General features: G+C 31.6%; 1 protein-coding gene across 1 annotated transcript in view; it reads left to right on the top strand.

The window, feature by feature from the left end:
- Positions 1-13,167: 13,167 nt before the first annotated feature.
- Positions 13,168-17,651, top strand: part of LOC129220026 (uncharacterized) — an 18,741-nt gene continuing 14,257 nt past the window's right edge. Inside the window, exon 1 of the mRNA XM_054854355.1 lies at positions 13,168-16,791. Coding sequence (XP_054710330.1) covers positions 13,168-16,791 — 3,624 coding nt within the window. The remainder of the gene's footprint in view (positions 16,792-17,651) is intronic.

Genomic DNA, 17,651 nt, shown 5'->3' with positions numbered 1-17,651 from the left:
TCTTCTCCCAAGACAAAGGATAGCTTCACCCACTAGTATGTGTACTGGTTACCTCCAAATTTTTAATTCTGGCACTTACATCCCTTTACTTCTCACTGTTTCATATGTCCTTAATGCTCTTGCCTTTTTGATGTATTCTAGCTCAGTTTACGGTACTCTAAAGACTTTTGGAAGAAAGTAGCAAATTTCTAGGCATCGTCTTATGTTATGCAGAAAAAGAATGTAAAATGATCTCATAATAAAACTGAGCACGCACTAATATCTAAAAAAAAAATATTATTTTTTAGTTCGTGGAAAAAAATAGCATTAGCCAACAAACATAAACAAATGTATGGAATACATAAAAAAAACGGTGAAAGAGAACAGACAACAATGCGACCTCCAAGACACATCAGTGTTTAAAATGTTGCAAAAACAAATATTAGTTTAACTAAACATAACACCTAAACATTATACCTGCTGATTAATTCGGGATATTAAAATAAATTCAAATTAAAACCAATAGTTTCTAATGTGGAGAAAAAAAAAATGACAAAACTTATGTTTTCTTCATTTATATTTTTCTTTCAATCTCTTTACCAGTCTACTTGCAGAAGTAACAACGAAGTGCGTAATTGTGGGCACAGTTTTAACCCTAGTTTATTTATTGGGATTTCTGGTTTTCTAGTAAATCTCTAAATCTATGCTTAACGACTCTCTCTGAAGTGTTGGAGTTCGATCGATTACAATTCATCCATCCTAATATTTTTCCTTTGATTCTCTCCAGGTGAAAATTGATGAATGAATTCGTTTTTATTTCATTTATTTACATTTTTTTTTATTTCTGTTAACATTTTCAGTTAAGATTTTAGTTGTTTAATCGAAGTCATATATATATATATATATATATATATATATATATATATATATATGTGTGTGTGTGTGTGTGTGTGTATTTATATCTTTGTTCGCTAATTATATGTTAATATATGAGCATATATGTGCATGCATGCATGCATGTCTATGAGAGTGTTTTGTGTATTTTTTTATTCAAATTACAAAATGATTTTTGATTGCACACAGCCAATTTTTCTCACAGTTGAAAATACGAACAAAACTGTTCTTTTAGAATGAAAACATAATTGTTCTGATTACTTCCTACTCTTCTGTTTCACATATTTAATCTCTTAATGCAAGAAGAGAAAAAAAAATAGTATAATTTTTTTTTTCGCTTTTGCTTCAGCAGTTGCGAGTGTGTCCTTAAAAGTTTAGGAGCGGTAATTACATTTCGTTAATAACATAAGCCAATAACAATTGTTCTAATGAGCGCAAGTTATCATTAAAGTTTCGCTTTTGTTATTCATTACCGTAAGCTTGGCAATTAACTGCGCCATTATTATTGCTCATCACGATTCACAAGAACGCGCGAAAGTAGAATTATAGCTTGTAAGATAAAACTGGATCAAAATTGATGGTATGGGGGAAAAAAAGAATCCTTCTCCCAAAGTGCAACATAATTAAATAGAATTAACTTTCGTGTGATGGGTTTCCAAAAAGCGAATCATTGTGAAATGTCTTTCTTTAAATATACCTGTGAAATACATAAGTATGATAATTAAATTCAATTTTGACTGTGCAACCTTTGATTTGATAGCAAAAGAAACGTATGGGGGATTCGTAACGGGTGGGTTTTTAGCAACGCAGTTAGTTGTTTGGTTTTTAATAACAACATTTACTTTAAAAGTTTCATGATTTAGCTTAAAATCAATTTTGGTTTCATCACAGAACAGGGATGTCGACACACACATACACACTAAATGCTATTTTTTGAGTCAAAACAAAGCGTATTTTATAATATTCAACGTGTAACATACATTGTAGAAACAATCTTTTCCCGTGGAATATTGGATTTTTAGGCTGAGCTCAGTGGTATATTTAGATTCTAAAAATAAGTTTTGGATGGTTGTCTAAAAAAATATTAAAACCGTGGTAAACAGCCTGACATACTTCTTATTAAAATCTCAGTGAGTGACCATGTTTGTAATAAACTTTTAAAAATCATCCAAAATCTGTTTCGGAAATTCAATTGTACCATTGAGGTCAGCTTAAAAAATACAATATTCCAGGGCAAAAGATCGTTTGCACAACATATATATATATATATATATATATATATATATATATATATATATATATATATATATATATATATATATATATATATATATATATATATATATATATATATATATATATACATGTGTGTGTGTGTGTGTTGATAGACAGTTGGATAGATACCCATATTTATTACCAAGAGAAATGTCTCAACGTTTCTAGCGAAATTTGAAATTTATGCTAGCTAAATCCGTAAGTAAGGCTAGTTTTCTTTTTTGCGATTGCACAAAAAGTCCAAAATACACGTTGAAGAAAATGAGTAATGTTTTGCTATTTTATGAAATCTATTTATAATGCATTCTACGAAACGTTTTTGATTATTTCAGGACATTAATTCTGGATTTTTCTGATTTCCACCAGTTTCATGTGCAAAACAAGTATATAAGCGAAATGTTTTGAGAAATCATTGTATGTTGCATCCATGTTACTCAAATTTGTAAAAAACACTTTTCGCTATTATGATAAAGAAATTCTGCATTCAGCGCAATTGCAGTCTTTCGAGTTTGCCCCCCCCCCTTCTCCAAGCAGCTTCAAAATGATGTTACTTAGTACATTTGCAAAAATCGCAGGCTAGTAGTTTGTATGGTATAATTGCAATTCTTTCTCAGCTTCAGCCACATTTGCATTATAAGGTTTTTTTTTTTTTTTTTAATCAGGTAGGTGGGAAGCGCACTATTAAACATGTCTATTAACACTATTCAACATTCGCATTCAAAATTCCTAGTTCATTCCAGAAACGTGACTGACTTTTATTGGTAAGGTTCCTGTATTCTTGACAAATATTCCATGTTAATTTCAGAAATGATACTGAGTTTAAGCGGAACATTTTTGCCAGATATTTTACCGGAAGAGATTATGCGTACCAGCTGCTAATTATTTTTCAGGCTCATTCCTAATTTTTTTTTACAGTGTGTATACTGAAACAAAAAAATATTTAAATTAATGTTTTGATCGTTTTTTAATGAATGAGACTCGAAAAAAAATTGAGTCTCTCGTAGAATACTGCATTTAAATAAATATCAGTACATTTCAATCTCTAATCATGAAACCACAATTTCAACAAGGACTTCCCAATGAACGGTCATGCTATATCATTTTGACTGTCCAAAACTGCTCAAATCTACAAATTATGTTTGAAGGTTCAGTAAATTTGGAAACAGTTTTTTATATGTCCAGTGCGCATCTGAGTAGATACAGGCATATGTATATTATGATCATTCCATAAAATCTAGAGTTTCATTTGGTAAAATCGCATTGCATCCCTCTTTCAAAATTTTAAGTTTGGATTGCCTTTTCAGAACAAAGTAATATTGTTTATAAAAAGGAAATTGTTAGAAAAACAAACTCATTTAGTTTTAAACATTAATACTTGATGCTCCACATTAAAGGTAACTTATTAAATTTGTTAAAATTTATTAAAAAATGATTGCGTCTTGCTAATAGTGTTGCTGTGGTGGTAGTAAAGAATTGAATTAACTATTATTTGAAAACAAAAACAATATTTCTGGATTTGGTTTCGTTTTTATGAGAAGTAGAAGTCAAACGTTATTCATTAAATATTGGCTTCGATTGCAAAATAAAACTTCCTGAAGATTACGTCAAGTATTCTCGATTTAACTTTTTAAAAACATATTTTTTTATAGTTTTGGAACTTTATAGGATGCTGCTATTTCATTGGCTCCTTGAAATACTTTATTTCGATTTCACCGTTTCCTTTTTAAGCATTGAAAATAATAATTAATAATATTTTCTTGAACTAAAATCTAATAAATTTTAGTTGATCCGTTATTTATGTAGATACATTTTTGTGGTTTGCACAGAAAAGTAAATGCAAATAGTTCCTAGTTTTTTAATTACGAACATCATGCACTTTTAGTACTTAAGTACTAAGTACTTAAGTACTACACTACTTAAAGTACTTAATCGTTTAAATATTTGAAAATATGCATTGCTACATATTGATGTAACATCTGTCTAGAGCGAAATTTAACTAAAACATTTATGTTTAAACTTTGTGATTTCATATCAACACAAACTAAGAAAAAACATTTTAGTACTAAAGTAACTTTTTTGGGCATTTTCTCTGTCTTTGAAATTTCTTAAAATGCTGTAACTCAATAAAACACTCCCACTTCTTTTTCTTCTCCCCCACTCGCACTCTCTGTCTATCTCTCTCACTTTTTTTTTTTTTTTTTTTTACAATTTGCAACATTTAATCGAATAAACTGCCTTGAAAAAGCTCGCAAGAAAAATAACAAATGTTTCTTTAAAAGTATTTTTCGTGAGTTTTTCCCAAGATGTATGTTTTTCTTTTCTCTTTCATTTTATTGAACAGAATGTTCCGGATAAAACAAAGATTTTGTGACCAATTTGAGCAGAAAATAAAAGACAAAAAAAAAGTGCATGATCTCCGCGATGGATTTTCTACCAACTTTCTTCGGAGACAAAGTTAAGGAAAAAAAAGATAACACTTTACTCTCCTTAATGGCGCTTTCAACTACTCGAAGTGTCTGCACTTAGAGCAGGCTGAAGGTAGAACGCGATAACTTTTTTCCTCTCTCATATTTGTGTCATCTAAAGTAATAACAAATCCGCTGAAACAATAATGAAATTAGGCTCCATCGTAAAAACTCGAAGCTCATTAAAGGAGATAGCGCCTACATTAATTGGCAATTAATACCATGCGTTTTTAGGCGTAATTAAATATCTTGCACTAATGGCGCGTTTTGATGAGCCGTGCGTGCCAAGAGAATTTCGGAGGGGGGCTGTCGAGATTCAGATGCGTTCTTAATTATCGGGAACGAGTTAGTACTAGAATAATTGTCAGAGAATATTGGATGGCATAATTTATAGCATAAACTTCACATTTGAGGTGTGAAGAAAAGTGAAGATTAATTTGCTGATTGCAGGGTTTTTTTAAACCCAGAACTAGGCCATTTTTTTCTTCTCACAACAGAAGTTGAGTACATTGTAAGCATCTTCTATTTAATCATAATTTATTGCTTTGCCTTCGGTTAAAATATTCAGGGTCTCTAATGAAAACTAATATTTTTATAAGAACAAGTTTTTCTTTACCACTAAGTTGTTTACTTTTTGTAGTCGTCAGGGGAAAGCGGTAATTAATGGTCCAAAAAGACAAAATAAATGAAGGATTTCAGAAGTGTAAACCATAATTGTTGTGGTATTTTTTAACACTTTTTTGGAATAAATATTAGCGTATTTTATTCACTGAAGGTAGGCGTATGTAATTTTGGCTTTTTGATAGTTGAATTAAGAATTGAGATGTACGTTTTTCTTTTTCGTGTTTTTTTTTTTTTTTTTTTTGTGAAACTTTTTTTACATTTCTATCGCAGGGAAATAACCATCAGAGGAAAGAATGAAAGACATTAAGTACAAAATGAATGAAAACTAGTATTTTAAAGACTGTATTTTTTTACCACAGAATTGTTTACTTTTTGTTATCATCAGGCAAAAGTTAACCCATTTGACCCGTGTCAAACCTCCCTTAATAATCATTTTAGCAAAAAATTAAAAAAAAAAAAACATATGAATATTAAAAGTTGGAGTTAAAAATAAAAATGCATTTTTTTAGTATATTAATTTGAGCAAACAAAAAGCTTAACTTACTTTTGTGGACATTCTTGAGGAACGGTACAAGAGAGATAACCTAGAAAAAAAAATAAATAAATAAAAAAATAATGAAAACGTTTTTTTTTCCTGAAAAACACTTTACATATGACTACTTCTTTATTGTACTAAAAAATAAAAAACTTTTGATTATACTTGGTACCATGCTGTCACACCATTCTTGATACCATGATACTATTGATACCATGCTTGATACAATGCTGATAGTTATTAGTTAAACAAATGTCTAAATACGAAAAAAAAGGAGAGCAGGTCACACCTCCCCTATGATCAAAACTTCTTTGTTTTACAGATTTTTAGACTTATCAGCAACTCAATTTGACAAAAGCGGCAGATTTAAATTTTATGTTCCATTGCGATATCATATTAATGTATGCGTCATAATATTAAAGCTCTAAAAATGTACAAATGGAAGAGAGGGGAAGATCAGTTCCATTTTTCTTCGGAAAGCATTGGCGAGCGTAGGTGCTTAAAAATTATTGTAAAACTGGGTGCCTAAATTAAAATTTAACAGAATGTCACCTTTTGTAAAATATAGAAAGAAAGTGTGTGGGTACGCAGTGATTAACTTGACTCAAACACTCAACTTCTTTACTAATAATAAAGCTGAATGTCTCTCTGTCCGGAGGATGTCTGGATGTCTGGATGTCTGTAGGATATCTGTAGGATGTCTGTAGGATGTCTGTGACGCGCATAGCGCCTAAACCGTTCGGCCGATTTTCATGAAATTTGGCACGAAGTTAGTATGTAGCATGGGGGTGTGCACCTCGAAGCGATTTTTCGAAAATTCGATGTGGTTCTTTTTTTATTCCAATTAAAAAAAAACTATCATAAATTACGAAATTATCATAACGTGTAACCGTAACATGGGCACAAGCCAATTGGCGAGATACGAAATTATCATAACGTGTAACCGTAACATGAGTACAAGCCAATTGACGAGAAAATTCACAATACATTATTTGTAAATACAGGCGAACCAAAACATCTTTTAATTTTTCTATTACGGGCGAAGCCGTGCGGGTACCACTAGTTTATAATATTTGAATCAGATTTGACCCATGCTCTGTATCTTTGACAAAATAATTAAGGGTTGTATTATTTGGTTTGATTAGTATTTTTCACGGTACATCGAGCGTTAATGGCTGCAAAGGCTTCACGTTCAACCTAAAAACAGATAATATCAATTACGTTTAATTTTAAAAAAAAACAATACTTTTTTATGTTAATTTCAGATATTCAAGTCATATTTTATTTCAGTAATTTTCGAACTTTAAATTTCTATTACGAAACCCATTCGATTTGCTACGTTACGCAACGTAGCAGTATTACGTAGAGAAACTTAATTTACAATTAAAATATGTTTACAAATTCAAATAATATTAAAAAAAAACCTTTTCAATCTAATTTGTTGGCATTTTTCTTATTACTTCGTATGCGTATTAAATACCTTTACACGCTCAAAAACTGGTAATGAGTATTACTAAATGTAATAATGAATAATTTAGATAGAGTCTTTAGTTAATTAAACCTAACTTGTTAGTATTGTCAAGGCTAAGCAGATCCAAATCACTGCATAATGATTCAGCCAGGTTAGGATTAATCAAACTATATTCATTAAAATTCCAATAGGACGTATGCGAGATTTATGTTTCAGAGAATACTTGCATTTTTCGCACATAGATAACATGATTTTTAGGTTGCTTTTACGTACTACATAACAAACCGTAGTAGAAATACATTTTATTTCCTTTCACTTATGCCCCTTTTCACTGAAGATAAAATATGTATTGTTAAAAATAATGTTACTCTACAAAGATACTTCCTAAAAAAAACTAATTTTAAAACCTTAACTATGGCTATCAGGGCTCTAACACAATATCTTATCTAAGTTTTAAAGAGCGAGGTGAAAAAGGTTTTAAACTCCTGTTTGATGACATTAAATAAAAGTGATAAGAGTTTCAACAGTGATAATATAAAAAGTTTAATAATCTATGAGTAGAGAAATATATCTGAAGTTTCCTCCTAAACTTAGTTTTTATATTTTACTTTTCTTCCATAACTTTTTGATGATGAATCAGATACGACGTCCCTAAAGGGAACAAAGCAATATGTACTTATTCGCTGTAAAAGAAACCTAAGTTAAGCGTTCGCTGGGAGCATGTTTAGTCATTAAAAAGCCCCGAGCTCTGCAGTTACACTTTTATTGCTTTCCCCTATTGTTTCGCACTTTTAAAAGATAAGATGTTTCCATAGATTTTTTTCTCTCCCCTGATGGTAACAAAAAAAGGTGATTTTTTTTTTTTTCACCACACCGCTTGGCACTTTTTCAATTTTCCCCTATGGGTATTTTTACCGAACATCTTCAATGTGGTCTGGAAATACCATTTTTATGAACTTTTGAAGGAAACATAGTTTTCATTTCTATCATGCAAGCATTATAATGTGCTCATATGCTGAAGGATATTCTACTATGCATATTTAAGTAGTACTATGTTTATATTTTTAAAATATGAAGATATGTAACTACTATCAAAAGATTTACGGACTACTATCAAAAGATTACCCCGAATACATATTGAGTTTTTTTTTTTCGATCCGACCACACGTGGATAAGTGCCTAAGAACGACACGTTTATTGCTTCGTATCGAACGTATGGACAAGCGAAATATCCATAATGATAATTCCCGTGTTAATTACAACGAATTTTCTCGTGACGTCTGTATGTACGTATGCATGTATATGTGTATGTGCGAATGTTGTTACGTGCGGATGTGCGGATGTTCGTATGTGCGTATGTATGTCGCATAACTTAAGAACGGTAAGTCCTAGAAAGTTAAAATTTGGTACATAGACTCCTAGTGGGGTCTAGATGTGCATCTTCCCTTTTGGTTGCAATAAAATTATCACTTTCTACTGAAAGATATGAACCGTCACTGGCGGGAGAAAGGGTTGACTTCTTCATAGAACAGATTAGTTTTTCTCTTCTTTCCCACCTACTCTATCCTTTCTTTTTTTCCTGAAAAACTTAAAAGTAATAAGAATGAATGCATTTTTTTTCTTTTGAACCGTATATTTTAAATGCTACAAATTTAACGTGACATCTCACGTTTTAAGTAATGTTTCTCCGATACTAAAAAATTTTTGCGAACACATGGTCAAAACAAAAAATTAAGTTACGCTTTTCGTATTATAAGTTATTTCAAGTTTTGAAGATAAATATTTTATGTATAATTATGTCAGAAAACCTTACTGGTATTTTTCTCTCAACTAAGATCAGCTTACATTATCTAATGGGACTGACTCATTCAAAGTTGTAGGTGACACGGAACCATGAACACAACACATTTTAGGATTTCGGAAGCATGGTTGACATAGCATTATTTTCATATTTGCATGTGTTTACTATTAGTTTTATTTTCTAGGATTGTTGGAGATGTGGAAATTATTTTAACGAAAACATACAATTATATAACGGCAGACCAAAAAAATTTGGTTGTTTACATGTACAATAATTATGCTATGGGAAATGACTAACGATTCAAACCTATACAAATTCAAAATTATCAACTTTTAGGTATAGACTTTAAAAACATTATGTACGAATGGTACATATATTAGTTAATGTTATATTACTGCTAGTTTTGGGCGTAAATGTGCTAAAGATACAAGTGTAACTTTCTTAAAGCAATTACGTTTAAAGAATCATATATCATTTTAAACATTTTTCATTTGTGGCATTATGATTCCATACCAATATTCTAAAATTATTTTTTAGGCGTTAAACTTTACTATTTTTAAGAGATGTATGTGAGGCAAAGTGAAATAGTTAAGATGACTGAGCTTCTTCAAAATAAACAAACTGGAAATTTGTTTTGAAAATGACAGTACAAAAAAAGAACATTTTATTTGTGATGAAACTTGTATGGAAACAATATTTTTCCTTTAATTTTTTCCATTAAGTTTGCGGTTTAAAAAATGGAAAATGTTCACTATTTTTGAAAAAAAAAGCGAAGTGAAAAATTTCTCAAATGAAATAGTTTTTGCTTCATTATAAAAATGTTGTTGATCAAATGACTCATTAAATAAATTGTTGAATAATATATTAAAATATATATAGAACAAAAAATAAATAATTTAAGAATTTAATTAATATAGGAAGAAAAATAAATACGATTGAATGAATAAGAAAAAAGGAGAATTAATGAATAATTACGTGGATAACTAAATGAACGGCTCTTAATAAATTAAATAATAAATGAATATGTAAGTGAATTAGTAAATGATTGAGTGAGTACACGAAATTAACAAATTTTACTTTGCCCCATCCTCTTCCCCCGCATGTAGAAAATATTTGAAACACGAATAACTTTAATATTAACTAAACCAATGGTTCATCGACTATTAGAAGGTCTTAATTAATATTTAAAATGTTAATAACAAGAACTTCACCACTTTTTTATACCAAAAAATGCTTTTAAATATATTATACTATACTTATTGACTATATTATAACAAATATTGCAAGAAAGGTATCAATTTTTGAAAATTACCTATATTATCATATGCTTTAGTCATCGGTGGTTTTAGTTCCTGACAAAAATGAACTACATCTGCCAATACATAGTTATAATATTACAAGATAGATGGCGCTAAAATTCAAATACATATTTCACCATTTCACTTTGACCCGCTATTTCCCTTCGCTCTACATACATAATAAATTTGAAATTTTGATGAGAATCATCATCATCGTTATAAAATCATTGTAAGATTTTTTAAAACATTCTTCTCGAATGTGAATTTTCTTTAAAATTTATATTTGACCATACTTTACAGCTTTAAGACATTATGACTTTTACAAATAAGGACTTTGAAAAGAAAAATGACAAAATTTCTAGAAATTATCCAAATTTTAACACCATAATTTTCCCAAAATTTTATTTTAAAACTGCATTTTATGGTGTATTTTAGAATCTTCATTACCAAAAATATCTCACTCCTCTTAACTTTCTCCCCTCCTAATTCAAAAAATCAAAGAAGAAAAAATTCAATTTGTTTGTATCGAAAATGTTAAAGTTCTCAATTACTGATTAAAAAGAAAAACCAACGTAAATAAAGCACACATTTTGAAGAAAATACAGGATATAGTTATTTCAAGGCAACAATGGAGCCTACTCATCAGTGCAAAAGCTCACCAACGCAGCCAAAAGTCGCGAGAGAACTCGCGAGCTCTCAATTAATGGCTGTTGCTATGTTCTTTAGCTGGTGAAAATGTATCGTGTTTTTATTCATGGGCGAGATATGAAGTTACCAACTATCAAACCACATTGGGCCAGTTTGAAAGTACGCATCGTTTGCATCCTTAATTCAGATTACATGTAGATATTAAAATTGGACATTGTATATGAGTAAATGATGGAAACATCGTTTTTTATTCTTCTTTTTCAAAAACTTTGTTTTATAGCCCTTTTTCATTTTCGCTGTAAAAAAAAAACAACTTTAAGTGCAAAATTACAGCGTTGAAACGATCATAATCACACATAGGAAAAGGTTAAACTTGGAGTGTTGGTTATTTCTCCTAAGAATCAGTAGTTCTAGCCAAGTGTCAGTCCTAGTATGGTATAGTCGGTATATTTACGTTGCTTTATCATTTCATTTTGCTCCATTATTAGTTTCTGAAACAAAACTAACTGTTGATCCCCACAGAAACTATTTTGAATCGTATTCCAATGTTTAACACTTTACAAGCTCATTATATCCCTTAACACCGCATATAGTAGGTTTTTTTAAAAAAATGTCATGATTTTTGATATATATATATACTTATAAAAATGGTTTTTCGGTACGGGAAACATGATTCGAAACACAATTTTTATTTGAGAAATATATCGGAGAAAAAAGTGTTTGCTGCTTGAAAAAAAAAACAAAACTTTTTCCAAAGAAAAAGCTTTCTTTTGAGAAAAGTACTCGTTTTGGTTTTACTAAATACAATTACGATTGCTTTAGGTTTTTTGCTCTAAAATATTTCAAAAAACATTCTTGTGTATTATTAAATTAAAATAAACTTCTTCTTTGTGGTTAACTTAACTTTTACTATCGAAAATAGTTCTATATTTTTACAGTAATCCTGTTAATAACAAAATATATGAACACATAAGGAATGAGCGCTACCATGAAAACCAGCTTCGTCTTCTTTTAAAGTACTTTATTTGGTATGCCGGAAATTATTTTCACACAATCTTTGACGATAAGACATCGTTGCTTAATAAGCACAGTAAACATAATGGTTATTGAAATTGATATGCAACAACGGAATGCTGTTAAAGTAGAACGGTTCAGCATAAATAAATACTATTCTACATATAAATATTACATGCAAATCTATTTATTTGATTTAGATTTATTTATTTATTTGACTACTATTAGATGTATCTTTCTCGCATATATTTGGAAGAAAGTTAACTATTTTTTATAAATCCAATCTTTGAAGAAAAACCAAAAATGGTCATTAACATATCAGTATTACTCCCTCGTAATTTGTTCTCCAAAGCAATTTTCGAGAGCATGGCAACCAAATCCACCAAGATGTTCTTCGTGCATAGTTAAATTAACATATAACAAGTTCCGTTCCGTTAATTTTATTCTCATTCTTCTATTTTCCTTTTTCAGATGGAATGTGAAAGTTCGTGATTCCAGTACAAGTCTTTGAAATCGATTTCTTCAACGTCCGGAGGAAAATCGCAGGAAGAGAACATAAAAAAGGAGGAAATAAAGCAAAAGAAAAACTCAGAAACAGCATATCAAACCGCGGCTTTACCTCCGGGAAGAAAAAGAAATTGCACGAGTCACGAGAAAATGTCTCGCTTGGATGCAAGAAGGTATAAAATGAACTCAGAAAAGTACTTCGTACGAGCCAATCAGAAATCAAAGTCTAAAAAAACTACTCGAAATGGCCCCCAGAAGCAGTGAAAGTCACTCATGTCCATTATTTTATGGGATATGCAGTTCTAAATCAATATGAGAAACGAGAGGCATGTGCAAGCACCAGTCGATAGCTTTTCAAATGGTTATTTCAAAAGTATATCGTGATATTGCACGTTTTTATTTTTACTGGTCTTCGCTGGAGTTCCTTATTTGATGAATATGAGTTTTATACATAAATAATGAGATTAGAGAGAGTTTCAATTTGAATATTTAACCTAATGCATCCATACAGAATTATTAATACTGTGCTGGCTGTCCCTTGGAAATAAAGTATGAAACACTTTGAGCACAACTGCAAACCGTTTTGTATACGTAATGGAAATAAGAAGTTTAAATTACTACATTTTGTTTTTTCTCATATCTATACAAGCTATTTGATGTGCCTTACGTGGATTGATGAATTTATAACAAGATATATTGTTCCTCTGGCGGTCAAGCTTAAAACAATTCAGTTCATATTTTGCTTGCTTTTTATTCTGTGCAAATTAACAAGTGCGCAGGTGTTCGCAAATGAATGTGATCTAGTGAGCGTAGATGATGTTACGGGAGTTGTTATGAGTTGCCGCGTGAGGACGCTGCAGCGCATATCTGATGCAGCACCAGTCGATTTCGATGTTTCAAGGATTTTGAGCATATTCTGTGACGATTTCAGCTACGAAAACATCATATCAAACGGCACTTTTAGCAAGTTCGGAAACGTTCAGTCCCTTCAAATTGAAAATTGCTACGTTCCGAATTTTCCCGAATCTTCGTTTTGGGGTTTATTGAATTTGGTTAATCTTTCAGTTCATTTAAATAAAACAAGCTCGAAAATACTCAAATTTAAAGAAGAAGCGTTCGCAAATTTGCCTAAGCTACAAAAGCTTGATTTAAGCTACAACAATCTCATCGTTCTACCTGCCAATTTGTTTTGCGGATTACAGAACTTGAAGGTTCTGAATCTGACAAATTGCGAGTTAGATGATGCTAGAAACATCGGTCTAGGATCTTCCGAGACCTTAAAATGTCTTCCCGAGCTAATGATATTAGACTTGTCTTACAATATTCTTAAAAGTATCCCAGATGGCATCTTTTCTTCTCTTGTATCCCTAAAGATACTATACTTAAACAATAATCAGCTGTCAGAGCTGTATCCGTATGCTTTTAGTGGCCTTAGTAGACTACAGAGTCTGGATTTGTCGAATAACAGAATAAGTCATTTGCCAGAACAAATATTCCAACAGTCATCGGATATTTTAGAGCTTTATCTGCAAAATAATTCTCTGAGTTCACTAACGCCGCGGGTGTTTGAAGGCTTAAGGCAGCTGGTAGGATTAAATCTAAGTTATAATTCCCTGGAAAATGTTGTTTCGTCTGAAACTTTGGCAGATTTAAGTCGTTTGTTTGTCCTGGATTTGAATCATAATCGCTTCCAAGTTGTCACCGTGACTAATTTCCATTTAATTAGAAGTCTGCAAATTTTATATCTAAGTTATAACAATATTGTGAACATCAGTGATAATTCGTTCTCTTCGCTGCGAAACCTGCATACTTTAACCTTGGCTGGTAATAGGATTCGGAACGTTGATGCAAACACATTTAGCGGCCTCGAGTCATTAAATTATTTGTCCTTGAGTAACAATGAAATCGAATTCATAAATCCGAATGCATTCGCTTCGTGCAAATCAATTCAAAACTTGAAACTTCGCTCGAACAAATTAACAGAATTTCCTAAAGCTTTAAATAGCCTCACTTTCTTGAAACATATCGATCTAACACACAATCAAGTTTACAACATTAGCAACAACACGTTCCAAGGGCTGAAGAATATTGTGAGTTTACACATATCTAAGAATCATGTAGGGAACATGACAAAAGGCTGTTTTCAGGACCTTACATCGTTAAAGACGTTAGATCTATCATACAACAAAATACAATCTTTGGGGCATAGTTTATTTGATGACGTACCAGAACTGCGCGTGGCAAAATTTAACGACAATCAGCTCACTGACATCAACGGGCTTTTCATGAACCTTCGATATCTGCACACGTTAAATGTCTCAAGAAACAAAATTACCTGGTTTGATTATGCACTCGTTCCAACAGAGCTTAAAATCCTTGATATTCATGATAATCAAATCGATAAAATAGGAAATTACTTCGAGCTAGAGCAGCTGATGAATTTGAGAAATGTTGACGCCTCGCGTAATTTGATCCGAGAACTGAATCCAGCATCGTTGCCAAACAGTATCGAAACTGTTTCATTCCGGTTTAACAGAATAACAGTTATAGGTCCTTTTACGTTCATGGCCAAAACAAATCTGACATTCGTTGATCTGAGGGGCAATGCTATTCGCCATCTCGACATTAACGCGTTTAGATTGAAAAGTATTGCTCCAAATCAACCATTGCCGGAATTCCTTCTTTCTAACAACACCCTTACATGTGACTGCAGCATGGAATGGCTACAAAGGATAAACAACTACGATGAGACTAGACAGTATCCTCTAATTAGTGACCTTGGTGATGTGCTCTGCCATGTGACTTTTCCTCGTAGAAACGCTGTAGTTCCAATGTCAGTTACTAAAGCATCAGACTTTTTGTGTCGATACCACAGCCATTGTTTCGCTTTGTGTCATTGTTGCGATTTCGATGCTTGCGATTGTGAAATGGTGTGCCCAGAAAACTGCACTTGCTATTCGGATCAGACGTGGAACACAAATATGGTTGACTGCAGCCTGAGAGGATATTCCAATGTCCCCCATCGCATACCCATGGATGTCACCGATTTGTACCTAGACGGAAATGATATGAGCCACGTTTCAAGCCACTCTCTCATTGGTCACAAAAACTTGCGCGTCTTGCATATGAATAACAGCAACATTCATATAATCCGAAACAGAACGTTCAACGGACTACAGAATTTATTTGTTCTACATTTGGAGAATAACCATATTACTGTGATAGAAGGGCACGAGTTTACAAATTTAACCAAATTGCAAGAGCTTTATCTTTCTCACAACCGATTAAAAACCATTAAAAATGAATCATTCAAGCACTTAAATTTTCTTCAAATTTTATATCTAGATCACAACCATATCATTCAATTTAATGTTTGGAATCTCAAATATAATCGTGCACTGATTAAAGTAAAAATTGGACACAATAGGTGGAATTGTGATTGCTCTTTTACAGAACCATTCCGATATTGGTTTACAAAATACAAACCAATTGTCGTTGATGGCGGCAGTGTGCGTTGTACTTACAATAATTTTACCACGATGCACATTATTGAATTTAGCAACTCCTCGTGTTCTAACTTCAGCGTTATACCCTTCACTTCAGCAGAATTTGTAGAAGAATACATGTCGGTGGTCATACTCGTTCCAATGATGCTATTAATGATGTTGTTAATTGCTTTCCTTGTGTGTAAGTACAGAAATAATATGAAAATGTGGATCTATAACAAGTATGGAGTAAAATTATTTGAGAAAAGTGAGTATCCTGAAGACAATGAAAAACTGTTTGATGCCTTTGTGTCGTACTGCAAAAAAGATGAAGCTTTCGTCACGCAGATGGTTTCCCCAGAGCTGGAGTGTGGATCCCCACCGCAAAGACTTTGTTTGCGGTACAGGGACTTACCAGTCTCGCGGTACATGGCAGAGACTATATCAGAAGCAGTAGAGTGTAGCTTTTGTAGCATTGCTGTGGTATCTGAACAGTACTTGAAGAGTGAGTGGTGTATTTTCGAACTAAAAGCTTCCCACCACGAAACTCAGTGCAACAAGCGTCACAAACTCATCATCATACTTTTGAACAAAGTCGAAATCAAAGAACTTGAACCTGACGTCAGAGCTTGTTTTAAGGCCGCCATTATAGTACATTGGGGTGATCGACGATTCTGGGAAAAGCTGAGGTACGCTTTGCCTGAAGGCAGGAACAATAGACATCACATGAACTGCAATGATACAAAACTTTCTACAACGCTACGGCGATCCTCGCTGTCAAATTCTATAAAACTTGTATAATTATATAAAATATAATATATATCTTTATTATCGTTCGCGTATGTACTAAAATTATACTGATATTAATTACCAGTTTGTTGTATCTGCATCAGTGGTGTACAGTTAAAGTATTTAAAGAAATGGACCCGCAAAAAACAAAGCTCTGTGAGAATTGTCAAAGTGCATTACCTACATAAATGAATGTTATATAAAGTTTCACTTAAAAATATCTTATAAATTTTGAAATGTGCTTCATACAGTTTTTGTTAATATTATGTGAACTCATATATTTTGTTGTCAAATTATTTTGTGTTAAATCATATACACCTTCAACATTACATAGTTTTGCTCCATCAAGCAAATATATCTTACATTGTATTTCAATTAATATGTTTAAATACATGCTACAGGAAGTTATATAATATATTAAATGTCAAAATTTATTCCTTAAGCTGACATTGAAAGAAAATAAAACTATCATTTACTTTATCACTGCACGACAAAAAAAAAATTTACTTCTTCCCGAAAATAGAGCTCTACACAATTAAAGTAGATTACATACAGAATAAGAGCTTTTTGTAACACAAAATAAATATTATGTCTATATTTGCAAGAAAAAATCCTTTAACGTTCTTAAATATTTAATTTGTTTTGAAGAGTACACATAATAACGAGAAAACAATTTTAAATGGAATTGAAAAGACCTTTTTAATATTCGTTTAATTTAAATCTTTATGATATTTAGTCGAAATGCCTCGATATTTTAAAATTTCCATTTATTTTCCTGTGTTAAGCTTTTCTGTTTTCGTTCAACATTAAATGAAAGCATTAAATATAAACATTAAATTCTGCAATCGGTTTAAATGGCATAAGCA

Source organism: Uloborus diversus, chromosome 4, assembly GCF_026930045.1.
Source record: "Uloborus diversus isolate 005 chromosome 4, Udiv.v.3.1, whole genome shotgun sequence".
NCBI lineage: Eukaryota > Metazoa > Arthropoda > Arachnida > Araneae > Uloboridae > Uloborus > Uloborus diversus.
The sequence above is the reverse complement of the archived record's forward strand: the minus strand, read 5'-3'. Positions and strand labels throughout refer to the sequence as shown.